The following is a 22,228-nucleotide window of genomic DNA, read 5'->3' as shown; positions in this document are numbered from 1 at the left end:
TTAAGTTCCAAGATGGAGTAGGATATAGTATATTTTTTAACAAATTTACGGTCAAACATTTGTGTGTAATGATGGCTATATTTATTTAATAATCCGAATAAAATACTTTTTAAATCCGCAATACGCTGATAAGTCGTGAAGGCACTTTCCACTACGATTGGCTACAAACTTATGAATGAACTAATATAATTATACGCGATAAACTTTACTTTCGGCATTCATAAAATGTCACTTAAAAACCCGTTAGCGAAACTTCACTGCCAAAAGAGCATTGAGTAATAAATCTATATGTAATATATAAATTTCGCAGTTGCATAAGTGCCTTACATATTATGCGATATTATCTCAAGGACCTTCAAATCTGCTCGTGTCAACTGGTTTGCATGCAGAGTACAATGACTCACACTATCTAGCCGACACCTTGGTTCAGGTGTGTCCACACACGCTGCGTCTGTGTGTGTCGGTACCCTCAGGGTCCACCTTTGCTCCGAGTATGCCCCGTGTGGCGCGGACCAGTATAAATGGGCCCGAGATCTTGGATTCTGCATCATTTAGTTTGATCTTAGCAAACTGAACGCTCTACCCAAACCCAAAATGGCTTTCAAAGTGAGTAGGCTTTTTTCTAATCTACCCTTAAATTTGAAACTATTTCTCGTTTCTTCATAACGCCCTTTTTTGGGAGTTTTCATTTTTCATTTATTCAATACCTTGCTTTTTTCACCCTAATGTTTATTCTATATTACCTGAAGCGGAGAATTAATCACCTTTCCTTTATGTGTTAACGCTCAAGATAACACTGCGTTTAAAAGAAGCAGTACCCTATGAACCATCGGGTGCAGATAAGGGTTCGAAAAATTATGAACGAGGTTTATGGATCATTAAGTGGTTTTATTTTAATCTGTGTTGGGAACAGGAAGGGTAATCTAGCGTGGTCCGATCAGGAACATTTCAGCATTTGTTCATTGCTAGGAGGAAATCACGTAAACCTCTTCAATAGAAACCGGTCTGTTGACTGTCGTCAACAGGCCTTCCGTTCCACAAGAACGTGAGAGTTCCTTTTGAACTATCACGATCCGATGTCAAATAGGTCCTCATCCAGTTTACTGCAACGCACCTTCAGGCAAAAGTCTTTAGAACCTGATATGGGTCAGATTTCAAAACGCCTTTAAAGCCCGTGTAATGTTTGTTTTATTAATTTAATTTGCATTTTGCTTTCCAGCTGATCGTCCTGTCCTGCGTCCTCGCCATGGCCAACGCTGGTCTCCTGGCCGCTCCCGCCTATACCACCCAGGACATGAACATCTACAGGAGTCACGGAAACCTCGGCCAGGTGTCCACCTACTCCAAGACCATCGACACTCCCTTCTCTAGCGTGAGCAAGTCCGACGTGCGCATTAGCAACCCCGGCCTGGCTGTGTCTCACGGCTACGCCCCAGTCGCTCACGCTCCTCTGGCGTACTCCGCTCCAGTTGCTCACGCTCCTCTGGCCTACTCTGCTCCAGTTGCTCACGCTCCCCTGGCCTACTCCGCCCCGGTTGCTCACGGTTCTCTGGCCTACTCCGCTCCAGTTGCTCACGCTCCTCTGGCTTACTCTTCTCCCGTGTCTCACGGAGCTGTAGCCTACTCCGCTCCGGTTGCTCACGCTCCTCTGGCCTACTCCGCTCCCGTTGCTCACGCTCCCCTCGCCTACTCTGCTCCTGTAGCCAAGGTCGCAGCCGGACCAGCCCTCCTCGGAGTCGCTTACTCTGCCGCCCCCGCCGTCTCCCACATGTCCTACTCCAACGGAGTTGGACTCACCTACTCCTGGTAAACAGTGAATTCTTTCTCTTTTCGTTTCATCAGAAACAGTAATGATGCGTGATGATACCTAAAGAATCCGCATTAGACTGATAACTTTCTTGACTTCCTATTCTGTTTACTTTTTCCTTCCACCCTTCTCATATTCTCGTGTATTCTGTACATCCGACTATTATCTGTTCTTATTTAAGATTGTTGATTCGTTGCATTTATTTATTTATTTATTTTTAAGTTTATTGTAATAAAAAAACCTACTGAAAAAATATTGATTTTTATTTTGTAACTTTCGATACTATCAACACCCAATATATTTCTTATTGTGCATACAAAGAAAATTAAAACAAAATTTTAGGAGGAAGTACTTTAGAAGTACGCTTTAAATGAAATTGTAGAACACGTCTGTAATTAATTACATGTTATTATTTAAGCGTAAATCAGATAAATTACTATGGTAAACAAACTTGAACTCATTTCTAACACGTCACCTATACACAACCAATACTTACCAATAGTTAATAATACATTATCAAACACAAACACAATATAAACCTTCAAAATATTGAAATTATCAATTTTCATATGAAACAATTTGTATGAAAAAATACTCTCTTATATTTTCAATAGTCAATAATGTATATCTTAATCAAAGAAATGTAAAAGTCTTTTGAATAAATACGCTGTTATTTTATATAAAATTCAACACTGTTAACATAGGGGGTAGATATTAATTAAATACAACTATTATTTTTTGACATCTCATCAAAGATGAAGAAGAATATGCAAGTCTGGGCATTTACGGGGCTGACGACGGTCATAGGCTGGTTTAAGTGATCACTTTACACACGTGTAACATTCACCAATTCTACCCATTATTGACAACCACACTTCTCAAATTCATTGAAGTTCTGTATATCGCTCACTCCTTTCAAGAACGTCATAAATCAAAAAACTTGATTTTTCAGGAGAGCGTTTTTAAAGTTTAAAAATATAACACAATGTATTAAAAATAAATGTCAAGCCACTTATTGAACTTTTTACTGTGCAACACATCTTTTTAGGTAAAACCTCAAGGTTTTTTCTCCATTTGAAAAATATTTAATATATTTAAAAAAATAATGAAACAACACCTTTTCTTCAAAATGCAAAAACAACACTTTCTGCCCTGTAGCGGGTAAATATTAAGTTAAAAATATTCTGCTTGTGCTGGGATATAGTACATTTTCTAGGCATTCTGAAAACATCCACAACTGAAAATTGTCGATTTTTGATTTATGACGTTCTTGAAAGGAGTGAGCGATATATGAACCAATTTAGAAACCTTGTTCTTCAATCACTAGAACTTCACTATACACATTTATTGGTGAGATGTAAAGAAGCTTTTTACTAAGCAGAAACTTTTCTGCTGATCCATATTCTTCTTCATCTTTGATGAGATGTCAAAAAATAATATGAAAATAACTCCTGTAATTGGAGATAATCCAGATTTTGTGAACAAGTATTTGGACACACTCAAAATGTTGTAAATACAACTAAATAGATTAACACCATAAAGTATATAATTTTTATAAAATAAAATAATAATCTTTTTAACATTCATATGAATGTACAAAATAAATACATATGGGTTTCGTGGTTATAATAGTAATGTTCTATTCTGATTTTAATTTTAATTGAAATCAAAATATGCATCTGTATGATTTTTATCAAAAATGGTAATAATTCTTTATATCACTCATATGAATGTAAAAGAATGATATATATGGGGCTCGTGGTTATAACAGTAAAGTTCCATTCTGATTTTACTTAAAATTAACATCAAAATATGCATCTCATATGATTTTTATCAAAAATGGTAATAATTATTTTTATCATTCATATTAATGTAAAAGAATGACACACATGGAGCTCGTGGTGAAATTTGGAATAACCCTATATACTTATACAGGTATCACCCAAAATTGGGTGCTTTGCCAATAAATAAAAAAAACTCTATATATTTTGCACTTCCTCAATCCTTTAATTTATTTAGAAACGTTAATTTGACAGTAAGTCTCGTTTATAACGCATGGAATTTTTGTGTATTTAAGTTTTTTGGATTCCTTTCTAGTATTAGAAGAAAAATATGGTTATGCTCGACTTAAATGTCAAACACATGCGATATTTTTGGTAACAAATGCAAAAAGGTACTAAAAACTTAACTAACTAACCATAACGCCGCTTCTCCGCAAGGGTAGGAAGAAAGAATAGAACGCCACACCAATCTATCTGTGGAAAAAATATTCGCCTCTTTCAGGTTCATACATCAGCTTATCCATACCCGCCAATAATTCCAACTCCTTATTTGACCACTTCAAGTATATGAAATATTCCATCATACCAAGTTTTACTCGGTCTTTCTCCTCTTCTATTACCATTCACTTTCGCCCCATTATTTTGTCGTGCTATACTATCATCACTCGTTCGATAAAAGGTATTATGGTAGACCAAATATGAGTGACATAACAAGGTATCATAAAAAAACTTTCGTGAAAAATTTTATATGTAGAATCGATCTTATATTATATTTACGTAACAAAAATCAACAATAGTTTGATTCATTTTTTTTATAAAACCTAGGTGAACACCTACTAACCTTACATATTTCCAAACTCGGCCTCAAATTAAATGTAATAACAAGTCGGTATGTTCTGTAAACTTCATAGGTGATAATTTTATATTTGAGAAAGTATTGCCTTTAAGTACATATATTATTACAAAAACCTTTTAAAAATACATATTTTGCAACTATTCTATAGTTAAATAATAGTCGCTTTTCTGTTTTTGTTTTGCAAAGTACCCAAGGGTATTCAGTGTAGTTATATAAATTTATAAATAAATTATGGGGCATGGTTTTTTTCACTATAGCAAACCCTTTCCGAACCAAATACCAGTTACTAGAAAAAAATAAATGCAGCACATTGAGTGTGTCCAAATACTTGTTCACAAATATGGGTTTCTCTACATAGGAGTTAGGTAGGTATTTTAAAATTTTAGACATCTCAATATTGAGACCTCCATATTCTTTTTCGTCTTTGTAGACGAAGAAGAATATGGAAGTTTGAGTATCTAGTATATGGCATAATCTGAGTTATCACTTAACTATCCTATGACAGGTTGTAAGTCATGTAAATACCCGAACTTCCATATCGTCATCTATGTTGAGATGTCAAAAATGTAAAAATAACTCCGAGTGGAGAAACCCGGATTTGTGAACAAGGATTTGGACACCCGAAAATGTTGTGAATAATTTTTCAAATATTTTGATATGTTGTTATGGGAAAACGCATTTCGCGTAACGAACTTATTGCACAATGAACTACCTCTAAAAACGAATAAGGATTTTAGGCGTGCGGTGGTTTGACTTTGTGAGGAATTAAGAGATAAGGCGTAGGACGCAGCAAATCTTTGTCATAACTGTCGTCAAGAAAAGGCGATTCACTTGTCTTGGCCATGTACTCCGCATGCCTGCTGAGAGTCTTAATAAAGCTTGCCTCTTTTACAGGTTCGCGCCGCTCAGGACGAGACCACTGCTGACAATTTGTTCTCGTCAGAAGTTAGGGATGCGGATCTGACTTGGGAGGATGCAAAGGAGCTGGCAGCCGACAAAAAAGTTTGGAGACAGTTTGTGGACTCCATATACTCCACATAGGGAGCGGATATGGTTTAAATAATAAATAAAATATGCGAGGCCCCTATTTATTGTGTGTCCTTCTTAAAATTTAATTTGTTACCGACATTGTATTAATCAGACCGAATGTCGAGTATGTCGAGAGGGTGTGTGGTAAAACTCATGTGATTATTTATTTTTTATTGCTTTGTAATCGGTCGCATAAGTGATTTAATAATGGGTAGGATCGGACTCGATGTAAGATGTCGCAACTCTCTCTATATGGACCGCTGTCGCAACAATCAATTGTTCTCAACTGCTTAATTATGTACGCTGCATATGTACAGGTCATATATTATTCACGTGTGATCGAGATACTGGTAAATTTGGAGCAACTCTTGCGAAATTGGGTTTCGCGAATTATCGTTTAAGACATTGGTTGGCAAACTTATCAGCTAAACAGACAAATATCCACATTACAAAGATTAATAGCGGGAATGTATGACGAGATACATGAATGTGGAATAAGTGAAGATTGTTTGCGAAGGCGGATTAGTGCGGCGTTCTAATCTCTCTTACTACCAGTAAGTTATTTAGTTAATCTTTCAACTTTGCTGAGGTATCAATAAAAATCTTGCAATAATTAAACATTAAAACATTTCTACTTAGAAACAAGTACATACGTATGTGAACATATCAGGAAGTGTCTATAGTTTTATGTATTATAGAATAAAATAGTGGTCGGCAAACTTATTAGCAAAAGAGTCAAATTACAATGATTAAAAAAATTCTTATGAACCAAACCTTTTTACAATCCAAGTACAACTTCATTTTAATTTAAGGCCCTTATCAAATTACGAACACACTCAATATAACTTGATTCCAAACAAAATAAGGATTTTATTAATTCATAAAAAATATTTGGAATGTAAAGTATCTATAAGAACACTACTTGTTGCAAATAATGTCCATTGATCTCCTTTGAAAGTTTGATCAAGTCAGATTTTTAAAAATATTTTAGCACGTTTTCATGTTCTCATCAATAAGACTATTTCGCAGTTCATTTTTTAATAAAGTTTATGTTTACAAAAATGTTCACATGAACACGTAGAGTTGAAGAATCTTCAGCGAATATTTGTGCCGGAGCGGCACTTAAAAGGTCAAAGAGCCGCGTGCGGCTCCAGGGCCACACTTTGCCGACCTATGGTTTAAGACACACTAATAAAAATTGTTTGTTAATGAATCCGAGTATTTATTATTTAATAAATCACGGCTTGAGTAATGCGGATTTATTTACCTATATAAAATTAATTTCTGAATTATGTAAGCTTGAACTCCAACGTTTTATTATCAACAGGTGTTTTACTTTTGGAAGACTAGATCTCTAAATCAACATTAAAAGCTTAGATTTCAAAAAGACGCCTTTTTAGATCTTTAGACCTTTCAGCCCTTGAAAAAAATTGATTAAAAAAAAACATATTTCAGAGTATACCTACCTAGTATGTAAAATAATTTGGAATGCGTTGTATTTGTAGTTCATGAAGATCTCTCTCTAAATATTTTTTTAACATGCCCTACTTAACCATAGATGTCGCCGAAGAAGTAGTATGCTTAAGATGTTTTCAGTCGAAGCATAAATATAACTTCAATCATGGATAGAATGGTGAATATTTTACTTGTATAAAGTAATCAGTTTAACCAATTTATGGTAGGTAACGTGGTAAGTCCTCCAAATTTTCATTCATCTTTATTAAATTATCATCAAAAAATAACTCCTAAATGGACCAACACAGATTTGTGAAAAAGATTTGGATGCACTCAAAATATTGTGCAAAAAGATTCACTACAAAATACAATAATAACCAATGGTAGTATATATAAAAAATGGTTTTATTAATAAGAATAAATCACTTTAATTTAACAAATAAATAATCAATTCGTAACATTTATTTTTATTTTATAGTGTTACGGAATAATTTCTATTAAACAATTTTATATACATAATTAATATTTCAAGTACTAACTTTAAACATTTTACAAAATATGTTATTGATTTATTAAAGTGAAAAATTTATATCACATTCATAAAGTTTAAAATTTACCACGAATATGCTAGTCCAAGACCGTTTGGATAAGCATGTGCTATTGGAGAGGCAGAATACGTCACTCCCAGAAGTGTAGGAGCCACAACCTTTGTAATAGGAGTAGCGTAAGAAAGGTGAGAGTGTTCAACGGGAGAAGAGTAGGTCAGAGGCACGTGAGAGGTTGGAGCAGAGTAGCCCAAAGGTGCAGAAACGGAATACGGTAACGGAGGTGAAACGGAATACGCCAGACGAGAATGGCCTAAAGGGGAAGATAATGGAGAATGACCAGGATAAGCTAGAGAATGATGGGGTTCACTGTAGGCCAAACGAGTCGGGGTAGAATAAGCCAAAGAAGAAGCAGGATACCCCATAGAACTTTGCCCAACACCACCAGTATACTCCATGGGTTGTTGAGACATCTGAACTGGATATCCTGATGAACTTCTCATTGGCGATTGGTACAAGTGATTTGGATTGGAGTATGACATAGGAATGTGAGCATAAGTCAATCCAGGATTGCTGACACGGACGTCTGACTTGATGGTGGAGTACGGAGTGTCGATGGTCTTGGAAAACGAAGATACTTGCCCCAGATTACTGAATGTTCTGTAGATATTCTGATCTTGATTCATAGCGGACCCAGATAGCATAGCATTGGCTGCAGCAACAATGCAATATATAACGGTTACCTAAAAAAAATATTGCATTAGAAATTTACGGAATGCATAATCTGTTTATTCAGATATTTGTAAAATACACAAAAATATAGAAAACATGTGTACGACCCATCATGACATATGAGATCTAATTCATAGTGGACCCTGCAATAACAACAAAAAAACGCCCTACAAGTGATAAAAAAAAGACTCCAAGGAGCATATTCAGGAGTCTACAAAATGGAATAAGGAACACCAGAAAAAGATAAATAAGGGAGATCGAAGATGTCATTAGGCGGGAAAAGCAACAATGAAGACAATAATGTACATATATGAGGAGAATCGAATTATCCAGACTCCTCAACAATGCAATGCACGCGTACGCGTCCCAGGCGCACGAAAATTATACCCACATGTGAAAGGTTCCGATACAATTGCGTATATACAGGCTTCAATAATTAATGCAATGTGAATATTCAATAATGGGTAGAATGGTAAATGTAACACAAGTGTATAAAATGATAGCTTAAGCTAGCCAAGTTATAAGCCCTGGGAAGCTCAAACTTGCATCTTCTTTCATATAAAGAGAAACGATATATGGTTCATATCAAATTGAGACACCTGTAATATTGTTATATTTCACATTTGATTTTAAATAATTATAACATTCACTTACTTTATGTAATACCATCTTCAAAGATTTTGTTGTTAGTTAAACAATTATCTGCACAATTTTAACCGCATGTTGGCAGATGCCCGCCTTATATAGTTTTTGTTTGTTTTGTCCAAATGTTCGTTTAGGAAGGTGACGGTCATGTTGAGTGATGGTTTACTTGCTTGTGAAATTAGACTTACATTGTAATATAAATCGCTTTGTGAATTGCACAAATGAATGCTTTTAGATGCAGGATGACAAATTAACCATTTCACGTTGTAACCACAATCGGGTCGTTTTTTTATGAACTTGAAACAATTACCTCATTTGCATTTCGGATCAAGATAAAAAATGCATTTTTAGTTTTTATTAAAGCAAAAAAAACGTACTAAGAGTGTCATAAATGAAAACTCTAAGGAGCATATCTGGCAAAAGTATACGAGATATATTGGAAGCTACCCCACCGCATTCCCAGATCCGATACAGAAGCACCAAGGCTTCCTGAAAGACCTTCTCATGCAAAGCAATTTCTTGTTTGTTTTTGTTTAATGAACGATGTTGCGAAATTTAATGAAAATGTGAAACAAAATTGTATCCCGATTTTACTGTGAGCTTACATTTAAAAGCTTGCAATATCCCTGTCACTATCAATTTTTCTATAAGTGCCCCGGTGTAGGCAGTGAAAGGCATTAGTAATTAGTTCGGTTAGTCTACGAGATAAATAACACTAGGATAAGAGAAATATGTGAGATCGAAGATGTCGTTAGGTGGGGAAGGCAACGAAGAAGACAATGGTATGCGGATGTGACGAGAATGGAACCATCCTGACTCCCCCATATTGCACTGCACGACTAACCCCAAGGTCGTCTACCTTGGGGTTAGTCGTGTAGGTGTAGGTAGACTCTCTGACAGACCACCAAAAAGATGGATAGACAGATGAGGAAAAAAATTCAAATAATTTTAATGAATTCATTTAATTTTTTAAGATGAAAAACAAATTTAACATTCTGTTGTTACAGTTCACATAGAAAACTAAGAGCTTGGAATGGGTAAGCCTATTCAGACAGTGCAGTTTGGAGCAGTACATATGTACCTACTTATATTGCATTCTCCCTTTGCATCCCATAACCGACTTTGTGCTCGGTAACTTGCGGTATCTACAATACGAGTATAACGCGGTCAGTGTTTGCTCAGACAATCGATGCTCTGCGCACTGCACGCCTTACCCCAAAACTCGAGAGAGAGAAAAAACAACCCGATCAATGTTGAGCAACACGATTGAATTCAAAATCCTTTTGCAACAAATAGCGAAAATTCTAGGAAAGCATTTTACATCAAGTCGAGGGGAAATTCTTTCTTCCTTATTGAAACGAGGCGAGGTACAAATTGGAATTAAATTAAGTTCTTCTGGGCGTTTTCTGAATTGCAGTTATAGAAGTATTTTATATCTTTGGATATCCAATATGTTTATAGCAGTTCGGCATCCATTCTTTTAACGAAATAAAAATATTCTGCCATAATTTTAAGCTTGTCTAAACATTTTGTCATCACTTTGTTTTCACAAATTTTAGATTTTTCTCCGCTGATGAATTATTTATATCAGTATTTTTACGAGAAATAAAAAAAAACTGTTGTCTTTTCATTAATAAACTCAACAATGTTTCCATACAAAATTATTTAAATCATATTTTTTTCGTTAACGTTAAAAAGTTAATACCAAATCCAGTTATTGATATATCAACATTATCGAGAAATATATTAATAATATATAAATCTAGTCATTTAAAAGGCTAACAAACTGCCGCTGGCCGGTTTAAGTGACACATGACTTTTTAACCACAAACTCTTTAACAATTTGCATTTATTTGTGTTATGTAACTAACTAATACGCCGCTTCCCCGCAGGCGGAGAAAATAGAACGCCAAACCACTATTTATTTTCAAACATTCTTTGCCTCTTCAACAATCATGCATCTTCTCATACATACCAGCCAATTATTTCGACCTCTGACCTGACCACTCTCAAGTATTTGACATCTTCGAACATCTATAATCAAATGTTTTGTCCCACATTCGTCTGAGAGAACGTATGTCGACTGTATTCAGTCTATATTTATACGTATTCGGGTTGGTATCGAAACATCGACTTACATTACGTTTCGATTCTCCTGAAGTCTTATATTTTTTGCTGTGTTTCGTTATGTTGAAAATTAATCGTTTAGAATTTAATTTATTAATCCAATTTATTTCAATTCACATCTCGATTACCTCGCTGCTCAGCCCAGCTCTGTAGATTTCTAGTTGGACCCGTTTACGAGACAGTACCAAGATAAACAATATTCATAATGAGTGAGACTAGATTAGTTAACTCTGACATCACACGCAATAACTGTAACCTATGACCAACTCCCCCGGGGCACTTATCGTGATACCATTAAACACGGCTAATGGCAAACTTTAGCGAATTACTAACTGAAATTAACTTATTTCAAAACACGTCCGTTAACGTTAAAAGTATGAACATAGAAAATATTAACGGATCCTTACCTCACTAAGCTAAAATCACCTTCATAATCAAAACAAGGAAAATATCTATATGTATTTATATTATATTATGTTTTTTTTTGCTCGTTGGTTTTACTATTCACCTGTCGATGAAAACAGTTATTGTTTTCAAAACTTTCGTGTGTAATGAAATAAAACTCAATAATTGGAATTTTACAAGCGTTTGTTTTTTTTTTAATAATCAACATGTCATTCCACAAAGGCCGAATCAATAAATAATATAGATGCTAGAATAAAATAACAGATCAAATTATAAAATAAGCTCCATAAAATTTTTAAATCATATTTCTACCATCTCCCAGTATGTAAATAATTCGGGAAGGATCTCGCATACATTTAACAACAAGGGTATCTGCTAAAAACATATATATTTTTTAAAACATTTAAATCAACTGCTGTCGCGAAATCATACATGAAGCGATATGCGAATTATGTAATATTATATCGCTCGCTCCTTTCAACAACGTCATATATCAAAAATCGTCAATTTTCAGTTGTGCATGTTTTCGGTATGCCCAGAAAATGTTCTATATACCAGCAAAAGCGGCATATTTTTAACTTAATATTTACCCGCAGAGACCGTTGTTTTTGCATTTTGAAGAAAAGGTTTTATTTAATTATTTTTTTAATATCCAAAATATTTTTCAAATGGAGAAAAAACCTTCGGGTTTACCTAAAAAAATCTGTTGCACAGTAAATAGTTCCATTAGTGGCTTGATATTTATTTTTAATACATTTTATTATATTTTTACACATTAAAAATGATCTAAAAAATCAAGTTTTTTAAATATATGACGTTGTTCAAAGGAGTGAGCGATATGAGTTTCTAAAATTAGAGTAGTATAGTTGCCAATCATAGATAGAAGGGAGAATCAAGTACAAAATGATCACTTAAACCAGCCTAAGACAGGTCGGAAGTCCTGTAAATACTCGTACACCCTTATTCTTCTTAATCTTATTGGAAAACATATGTAATTTATTCAATTGGTATGGGTATTCGTGTTGTATTTTATTAACCTACCCGATACTTACTATACTAGTTACAGACAAGCCTTTAAATGTCATGGCTTTAAGGATTAATACATCTTAAAGACATTTTAGACACCTAGTAATGATTATTTCAAATTTATTTTTTTCATATAACCATAGACCTAATATGTAGCTATAACCAACCCATATAAAATCAGCAGTGACTATATGTGCCTAACAGGAATTTATGCAGGTGCTTATAGGAATTTAATGGGTATTTATCTATGGAAGCCTATCTATATAAATGTCCACAGCTTGTATTTATAAGGGGAATTTATAAGAATTTGCCGCCATCTTGAAAGAATTTAGTAGAGGATAGGAAACAATAATGGTACATTGATATTAATGAACACGTTTTGGAATATCCCCAGTAGTCCCTAGTGAATGTGAGACAGGAGATAAGAAAACCCGTTTTTATGAACTGAGAATAATTGAATCTCTAACAAATTAGTAATCATAGATCACAAAAAGTAGACTTCGTACAAAAAACAATAACGTACGTTATTTAAAAAAAACAATTAAATTTTAATATTTACAGTTTAGGATTTTGGCTGTAAAAAGATACTCAATTATTTTATTTTATTCCATATTTTAAGAAAAATATAGAAGTCTGGGCATTTATGGAGCTTACGACCATCACAAGCTGGTTTAAGTGATCACTTTACACACTTGCAACATTTACCAATTCTACCCACGATTGACAACCTCACTGATATTTTATTTATTGTTTCGGCATTAACTTTGTGGTAAGACATGTTACAATGATTAAAGAAAACACTTCGTTTTTTACCACTTGAGTTTTATTATAGACTACATGTTTCAGAAGTTAAACTTCCATCATTCAGGTCTGTATAATAACTATTATATAGTAGTTATTATACACACCTGAATGATGGAAGTTTGACTTCTGAAACATGTAGTCTATAATAAAACTCAAGGGGTAAAAAACGAAGTGTTTTCTTTAATCATTGACAACCTCACTACTCAAATTCTTGGCACTTCTTTATATATATATATATATATATATACATATATATATATATATATATATATATATATATATATATATATATATATATATATGTATATATATATATATTTATATATATATATATATATATATATATATATATATATATATATATATATATATATATATATATATATATATATATATATATATATATATATATATATGATCCAGTTTTGAAACATTGTGCATGAATCAATATAATTTCACAAGACACATCTATTGGTGAGATGAAAGAAGCTTTTTATTGAGCAGATACTCTTTCATTTGTATGTGAGGTCTAAATCCTGGATTATATTCACATACGTGAGAAACGCTAGAAAACATCCTTTTCATTTTATTATTTCAGTTTATAATTTGACCAGTTAATTTATTTATAACATTTTTAATGGGTCCAAATATTTGTCCACAGATCTGGATTATCTCCTATAATTAGAGATAATCCAGATTTGTGATTGGGCACACTCAAAATGTTGTAAAAAGATATTTTTAATTTTGTACTGACATTTTCATGTGGAACTGCATTTCGTATAATAAAATACCAACTTTATATTTTTTCTACATTTATTTTATTTGACAAGTGACTGAGTTTCGTCGTTACCGACATTAGTCAGACCAGTCAGATGGTTTTATCTGATACGTTTTGGTGTTTTATATCTTGTTGTTCTGTGTACGTTTCCATAAAGTGTGTTAATTGTGATTTGTGTGCTTTGCTGAGAGGTGCTGCTTCCTTGTCATACGTGATAGTAATTCTTATATGCACATGTGAGGATTGTTTTAGCATACAGTTATTTGACTTTCATAAGTTGTAATTTATTATGTATTTCCTCTGTGTAGAATTTATTTTAATCATGTGTGAAATATCTGTTATAATTTTGCAATAAAATGCATAGCTGAAATTATTATTACGATTTTATTACCAGTTATGATTAGCAGGTAAGGACGGTAAAGGCAGTCCAATCACGTCTAAATGTCAAAGATAAGAAAATTGACATATGCGTACATAATCAAATTGAATGTATCCGGTATACAGAGATAGTATCTTTATATTTACCTTGATTGTACATTATATAGAAACATATTTATATTTTTTATCATTTTAAATACGAGATATTTTAAGTGTTACGTATGTACTCGTATATCTCTAGAATTTTTCTAAATCATCTGAGAAATATCAATTTCGCAGGGCTTTGAAAATGCAAGTAAATTTACTTTAAATAATGTACTTACATTTTGATTTAAAATAGCACAATATGATTCGTTTTAAAAGTGTCTCAAAATCATTAATTTCATACCACCTTTGAGCTCGATCGCGTATATTTCTACAAACAGCCTGTGATAGCGCGCTATTGATCTTACTACCTGAAAATTTAACTTTACTCAAAATTGCATATTTAAAATACAAAACTGATCGCAGTCGAATATGGTGCGAGTAGAAAAGGACTAATACCTCAGTTATATTGTACATTCAAATTTATAGTTGAAGTAAACCTTACCTTACTTCAAAAGAATTATATGCTAGTACATAGTATTTGATATAAAAGTACATACATATTATAATTGAATATGGTATCGGGATGTGGTCTTGTGGTTAGTATCGTATCACTCCTAGTCGATGTTTCAGGGTTCGAGGCACAATTTGATACGCATTTTTTTTTAATAATGAGTCAAAAGTAAATCGAAAAACTTGCGCATGTAATAAAAAAACATAAACTAACCAGCCTATGACGGTCGTAAGCCCCGTAAGTGCCCAGACTTCCATATTCTTCTTCATCTATGTTGAGATGTCTAAACTAACCAGTCAATGACGGTCGTAAGCCCCGTAAGTGTCCAGACTTCCATATTCTTCTTCATCTATGTTGAAGAAAAAAATTACCCGTAATATAAATTTGTCTCAGATGGATTTGATTGAGGTTATAATTACAATAAGTTATACCTCAATTAATTTTTTGTGTGGGAAATGCTAAGAAAATGTCTTATTTATGTATAGTGATATATTTTTATTTAATTAAAATCCTCGTTGATTTATGCTTTAATGTGCCACGTACATATTTTAACTTTGTATTTATTGTGTACATTACAAAAGGCAACCTTTATTTGTTTTGTACCATATAATACATATTATATTTTAGGTGCATACAATAAAAATTATAAAATAAGGCAGAGAAGAGTTGTTTTTAAGAAACCTACTGTTGCAAAATTATATATCAAGTGCCATACACATTATGAGAAAATAACGCTTTTTTGAGAAAAACAAACAATAAAACTTTTTGTTTTATTGTTAATTTTTCCTAATTTTATTAGTATTTTTATAAAGTAATAAAAAAATTATTCATTTTTTAACACACGAAATGATCAATTCCATGATAAATACGACACCGCTCGTTATAATCCCGGCGAACAGTATTAAAAACGCGAACTTTACGTCATCCCAGGTGAAAGGCTTCTTAGTTTTCATATCATCATCGTGTAAAATGTACCCCCTGTTAGTCAGAGTAAACCGCCTCATTTCGGTCCAGTGGTTCCTCAAGCCCGCTTGAGCCGACCGCAGGATGAGGTCATTCAATACATCCACGTACGGAGAACCATATGACACGCCTAGAATCATGTAACACGGAATGGGACACTGCAATCCCACATGATAAAGCCTTTTGCCACCGTCGAACAAATTAGCCAATTTAGTGATGAAAATCGAATCGTCTTTCTTGATAACAAACGCGTATTGCGAATTCTTCTTGACGACTTCCCGCAGGATATCAGACTTAGGCCACTCTTTAATTCTCGAGCGAAGTTCGCTCGACACCTCCACGACGTCGTTAAACATATCTATGTAGTTATTGTCGACTATAATTGTGTATCCTTCTTTCGCAGCTTCGTCGATGGAGTCGACTTCATCGTGGTGATGCGGAGAAGTCAGAGAACTCGTCAGCAACGCCTGTAATATAAAACCAACATGAGGATATCAGAAGTAACTAACTAAATAACTGACTAACCCCGATAGGCAGAGAGAATAGAAAGCTCTCTGTATTTGCAAACATTGCTCGCTTCTTGCACATTCCTGCATCTCCTTATATATACCCGTACCATTCACTGAGTTCCCAGCATTTACTATCCTTTTAATATCATTATCAATCTTTCCATCCTTAGAAAACATACTTCCCTCATAAACAAAATCATCTATCTGTTCCACAATTTCCCCATTTCCTAACATTTTACACCCAGATCTACATTAATTTCTTCCAAAATCAAAAACATTAGATTTGTCAACATTTATCATCGAATCACTTTCCTTGCACATATTATGCACTTCTGGTCTTCTCTGCTATCGTGCAAAAGTACAGCATCGTCAGTATACATAAGGCAACATGCTGTCAATTATTTATACGAGTGATTAAAATTAAAATGATCCTATTGCTTAGAACAATCACAACGATATATATACAATCGTTTGGTTGACCTACCTCTATTACAGCCCCGATAATGAGGGCATACATATAAACAGCCGTTTTAAAACATTTCCAGCCCATGCCAGTCCTCCCAGGAGGGTGTGGTTGCCTCACTAAACTTGTAAACGTTTCCATCGCATCTGTTAAAAACGGCTTTAAAAGTGTATTAAACTCTCTGGGTAAAATATTGTATTCAATTTTCTGTAATACGAACGAGACAATTACCAGCAACACAAACATTAGTATGAAGGCTATGAATATTGGCAATCCTGTTATATGTAGCAGACTTTCAAATTGCAATCTTTCTGTGGATTTTGGAACTAAAATGCAGAGGTCATTTCTAGTCACAGGATAAGAGGGCTCGAGATATTGTCCGAAGTTTTCCATAAGTATCCTTGAATTGAACCCGATGTCTATCTCTCCAGAAGCGAGTTGTCTCACATTCCCCGTCAACAATCCATTTTTCAGAACCTTTCCTTTCCCTGATTTACTTGATTTAATCTTATAAGTTGCATTAACGTCCTTCATGAAGACGTGAGAAAAAGTTCTGTCAGCGGAATTCACGCGATCTTTTCCATTGGATAATTTTCCGACTATCAAATCGACGAAATCATCGTGTAAGTCTATATTTATCTCGTATCCATTGATATTCCTCATTTTCTTTTCATTCAATTTATACTCAAGACCTCCAGTTATGTTTTGACAAAAATTGGGCGTAAATGGGTTATAAGTAAAAATTTCCATCGATAAATTCCAGAAAACAATATACGCATTAAAAATTTTGTCACTCCAAAGTAATCGAAATATTTTTTCAATCGTTTTCGTTACGTTTTCCGCGACAACGTCTTTTTTAATTAAAAATACAACGTTAGATCTGCGTTTCCAGAATGGATTTTGCGTCAGCTTCGACAGTATATACTTAGCCGTGTCAACTGTCAACTGTTTCATGATGACAAGCTGAGAAATATGTCTAGAGTAGCTGGAAAATTGCGAACTTTTCACGTATGTTTCCACTCCCCAAAAACTAACCGGAACGTAAATATTATTTTTGTTTAGCGCAATCAGAAAATCATTGTCAAATTTATTTGGGGTAGTGGAATGGACTATCCAAAAATTGAAACAGTCCTCTGAAAACAAATGTCCGATAAACTTAGAATATTCTTCAAATTTTGCAATATCGGTACTATTATTCGATGGTAACTTAAAATATTTCATGAACGTGTTTTGCGCGGAAGCAGAAGCAATCAAAACGAAAATTCTACAGAAAAGCATTATTTTTTATATTTTTTTAATTTTTCTGAATTCAATTTACTAGCGTATTTGAAGTAATACTTAAAGGGACTAGAATTAATTAAAATTATTCAAGGGTTTTATTACACGTAAATATTAAATTCACAGATGCGGATTGGTTTGAAGATGGTGTAATTTAATTATTCGTTATTTTCATTTATACTTGAAGGAACTTGTGAGACTAAGAAGTGTCCAAGTTATAAAGGCAAGAACGAGTACGGGTATGCAACCCTGAAACTCCTGGCCATTATCGTTATTCTTTATTTCTTCCTACTATTCCTCCTCCATTTTCTTTTCTATATAGCAGTAGTGTCCTTCGACCTTAGCCCATTCACTTAGTCCATCCTTATTTCTCCTTACCTTCGTATAATGAATGATCAAAAAACACCATGACATGGGTAAATTCGATGCGGTGCTCTATGCACCATCTGGGTGCGAAAAGATGCCAAAAAAACACTTGTATATAATACGAGTATCATATTCAAAAACTAAAGTCATAAGATTTTAATATTAATTTTAAGAGGTCGCACTTTATTTTTCAATTATACCTCCAGCAGGGTAGTCTAATGCGCTAATCACTACACTATGAAGGCTGACGAAACTACATATATACTGTGAGAAAATCAGAAAAACAACGTTTATATTTATTTCATGACAATTTTCCTATATAAAACCTGAAATAACAAAATTTTGTAACTGATCTGGTTCTGGCTTTTATTGTATTATTTCCATGAATGAACGGTGCCTTTTCAGTATTTAGTGAAAACTAAAATTTATTGCTTAACCCTATTCCACCCTTAATTCCTGAATTCCCTAATAATAATTAAAGGAAAATAAAAGGAATTCTAAAGGAAAATAATATCCTACACTTTCGTTACTCTCATATCTAGAGGGAGGTTTCTAGAAATAAATGGTTGATTTTCATTATTTTTAGAATGAAACACGACCACCAATAAGTTCAAAAAGTAATAAAAAAAATTGTTGGGTCATATATCCAAAATAAAACAAGGTTTGTTGGATTGAATTCTACATTTATTTATGGATATGTTAATACGTGACGCGTTTCGTCTTACATCCCAAATGTGATAAATACAACATCCCAAATGTGAGTAGTGTAGTTGTCAATCATGGCTAGAATGGCGAACGTTACACGTGTATAAAGTCATTACTTAAACCAGCCTACGACAGGTTTTAAGCCCTGTAAATACCCAGACTTTTGTATTTTTCTCCGTCTTTGTTGAGATATTATAATTTACTTAATGTTTTGTGACCCAAATGACACCAAAATGGTACTTAGGGCACTGCATCGGATCAACACTGTTAAAAACGATCGTTAATTATATAAAAGGGGAGTGATCAACCCTGCGGTTCAGATCTAAGAGATGCAAAATATAATTAAAGAGATACAGATGAAGAAAGCGAATCACCAGGATGAAAGACATTACTGCAAGATGAAGGGAAAAATTGAAAAGGAAAAGAAAGTAGGAAAACGAGAATAGCATGAGAATAGCATGCTCGGGGTCGCACCCATACTCGTACATGCTTTTATAACTTGTCTCTTGAGGTTAAAAATCAATCACATTATTTTTGTAAAATCAAATGTGAATAATTTACCATGCCCGGGGTTCAAACGGTCTGCCTGCAATAAAAGAAAAAATTACACAATGAAAACCAAATATCAATTAAGCAAATTAAAACCGTTGATTTAAATTTAACAACGTCATTCATATAGAATATTCATTGTTTCGTTTATTTGCATTCGTGTCAAATATTGAATTTACAAGAATACAAAATACCTGTGCTTATACACACAACATTGGCTCAAGTGTTACATTTCTATTAGTATTTATTTTATTATAAAATTTATCGCATTCCCGAGAAATAGCGCTGCCTTAAAACAACCAACCCGCATTAAAAGTGGCCAATTTATTTTTCTTTATTTTCTCTTATAAAAATGATGACCTGACCTTCTATTTTTAACTGTATCAAATCAAATATATTCCACTCCAAGAAACTGAACCACAGGACTTCCCTTCGTGTAATTTACGATTTAATTTACGATAATACCTCATCGATCCGATATGCACCACTGGATGCAGATAGGGATCACAATAATTTTTACCCTGCTGGAAATCGAATAGTAAATAAGTAAATTAAGTAATAGAGGCGAGCAAAATAGCATTTTCATTTCATGAAAATAATTTTGTATTTCGACCGCCTGCACCGATAAAATATTCCACAAATGTTTATTGAGTGTTATTTGAGTTTAATGCACTTTGTGCTTAAACTTAAATATAAACCCTACTCAATAATTTACGTATTATTGTAAAACCTATAAACGTATGTATTGTAATTTTAGAGAGAGAGAGAGAAAGTAGGTACCCGTCTACCTCTTTGAGCACACTGGCAATATTTAGATCATAGATAAAGTTATGTTTAATGCCATAGATTTTATTTTAAATGTTAATGGAAATGTCAAAGTCAAGTTCGATCATAATTCCTTGTCCTGTGCTTAAATTACTACTGGTATATAATCTTTAAATTGCCTATTATAGTAAATTTAGACCTTCGTAATCTTTTCATAAGATTATTTGCGTCTAATTGCCTTCTGTGTTTCAAACATTGGAAAAATGTCCGACGACGAGAAAAGCAGCGCTGACTGGGTTTTCTACAGAGATCGGCCTCAGTGGAGTGATGTTACGCCGGTGCCTCAAGATGACGGTCCCAATCCTGTCGTTGCGATAGCTTACTCAGAAAAATGTAAGAATGACTCACGTTTATTTATCGAAATTCACGTAACGTTGACAGATGAACCAGTAAATTTCACTGTACAAATTAACACAATACTAATAAAACTTATACATAACCTTGCAGATTTTATAAGATTTTATCTCTCGGATGCGTCCCAATGCCTTCTGTTATAAAATATTTTAATATTTATAGGTGACTCAGCTGAGAAATCATCCCTAGGGTGAATAATCCAAAACCTGTTGAAATTACCTAGAAAAAAAATCCTTTAACCACCCTCGTAAATTCCTCTCTTTTCCTTCTCCTTCCTGCAAAATCTGTTTTTTTATACCGTACCCTTTTTTTTTAATCTCTGAATGTTTTCTTATAGTTACTATAACATAAATGTGGAATTACTTAGTTGGCTTTATTTTTATTAATGTAACAATTTTTGTGAATGTAATGTAATGTTTATTATTGTAAATGTAACTATTGTTTATTATATACTTTTTTATATGTAAAGCTTTACAATTCCCGAACAAATAAAATAAAATAAATGAATAAATAAATAATGAAAAATTGATAAAATATTGTGTTCAAAAATTTTAAACGACCTTTTTTTATATAATTTTCAGTCAAAGACGTCTACGACTATTTTCGAGCTGTGCTAAAAAATAAGGAAAAGTCAATGAGGGCATTAGACTTGACAAAAGATGCCTTGGACCTCAATCCAGCGAACTATACTGTTTGGCAATACAGGTATTGATTCATGTAACCGGCTCCCTGCCCTAAGCGCGTTTGCGCGCTCCTCTATACCATATTCGTTAGGCCAGCCATACAAAATTAGCTTGTAAATACGGCCATCTTTGCACTTGTTTCTAGCCTATGTCAAGCATTAATTTTAACCATTTAATATATAAACCACATCGCTCACTCCTTTCAAGAACGACATAAATCAAAAATCGTAAATTTTCAGTTGTGCATGTTTTCGAAATGACCAGAAAATGTACTATATCCCAGCAAAAGCAGCATATTTTTAACTTAATATTTACCCGCTACAGGGCAGAAAATGTTGTTTTTGCATTTTGAAGAAAAGGTATTGTTTAATAATTTTTGTAAATATACTAAATTTTTTTCAAATAGGGAAAAAACCTTCAAGTTTTACCTAAAAAGATTTGTTGCACGGTAAAAAGTTCGATACGTGGCTTGATATTTATTTTTGATATATTGTATTATATTCTAGAATTTTAAAAACGTTCTCCTGAGAAATCAAGTTTTTTGATTAATGACGTTCTTGAAAGGAG

The 22,228-nt window shown here is 33.5% G+C and overlaps 2 protein-coding genes across 2 annotated transcripts; one reads left to right on the top strand and one right to left on the bottom strand.

Annotated features, from left to right (window-relative positions):
- Positions 1–589: 589 nt before the first annotated feature.
- On the top strand, positions 590–1,886 carry LOC148298477 (uncharacterized). The gene is made up of 2 exons (XM_088276847.1): positions 590–606; positions 1,220–1,886. The coding sequence occupies exons 1-2, from the start codon at positions 595–597 to the stop codon at positions 1,808–1,810; spliced, it is 603 nt and encodes a 200-aa protein (XP_088132973.1). The 5' UTR covers positions 590–594; the 3' UTR covers positions 1,811–1,886.
- A 13,856-nt stretch (positions 1,887–15,742) lies between these two features.
- LOC148298476 (uncharacterized) lies at positions 15,743–19,823 on the bottom strand. The gene is made up of 2 exons (XM_088276848.1): positions 19,812–19,823; positions 15,743–16,396 (listed from the first exon to the last, which is right to left on the bottom strand). The coding sequence occupies exons 1-2, from the start codon at positions 19,812–19,814 to the stop codon at positions 15,794–15,796; spliced, it is 606 nt and encodes a 201-aa protein (XP_088132974.1). The 5' UTR covers positions 19,815–19,823; the 3' UTR covers positions 15,743–15,793.
- Between the last annotated feature and the right edge of the window lie 2,405 nt (positions 19,824–22,228).

Source organism: Brachycentrus maculatus, unplaced genomic scaffold, assembly GCF_059751285.1.
Source record: "Brachycentrus maculatus isolate JH-2025_06_01 unplaced genomic scaffold, ASM5975128v1 h1tg001978l, whole genome shotgun sequence".
In the NCBI taxonomy this organism is placed as follows: domain Eukaryota; kingdom Metazoa; phylum Arthropoda; class Insecta; order Trichoptera; family Brachycentridae; genus Brachycentrus; species Brachycentrus maculatus.
Note: the sequence above shows the minus strand (reverse complement) of the source record. Positions and strands in the feature narration are given on the sequence as shown.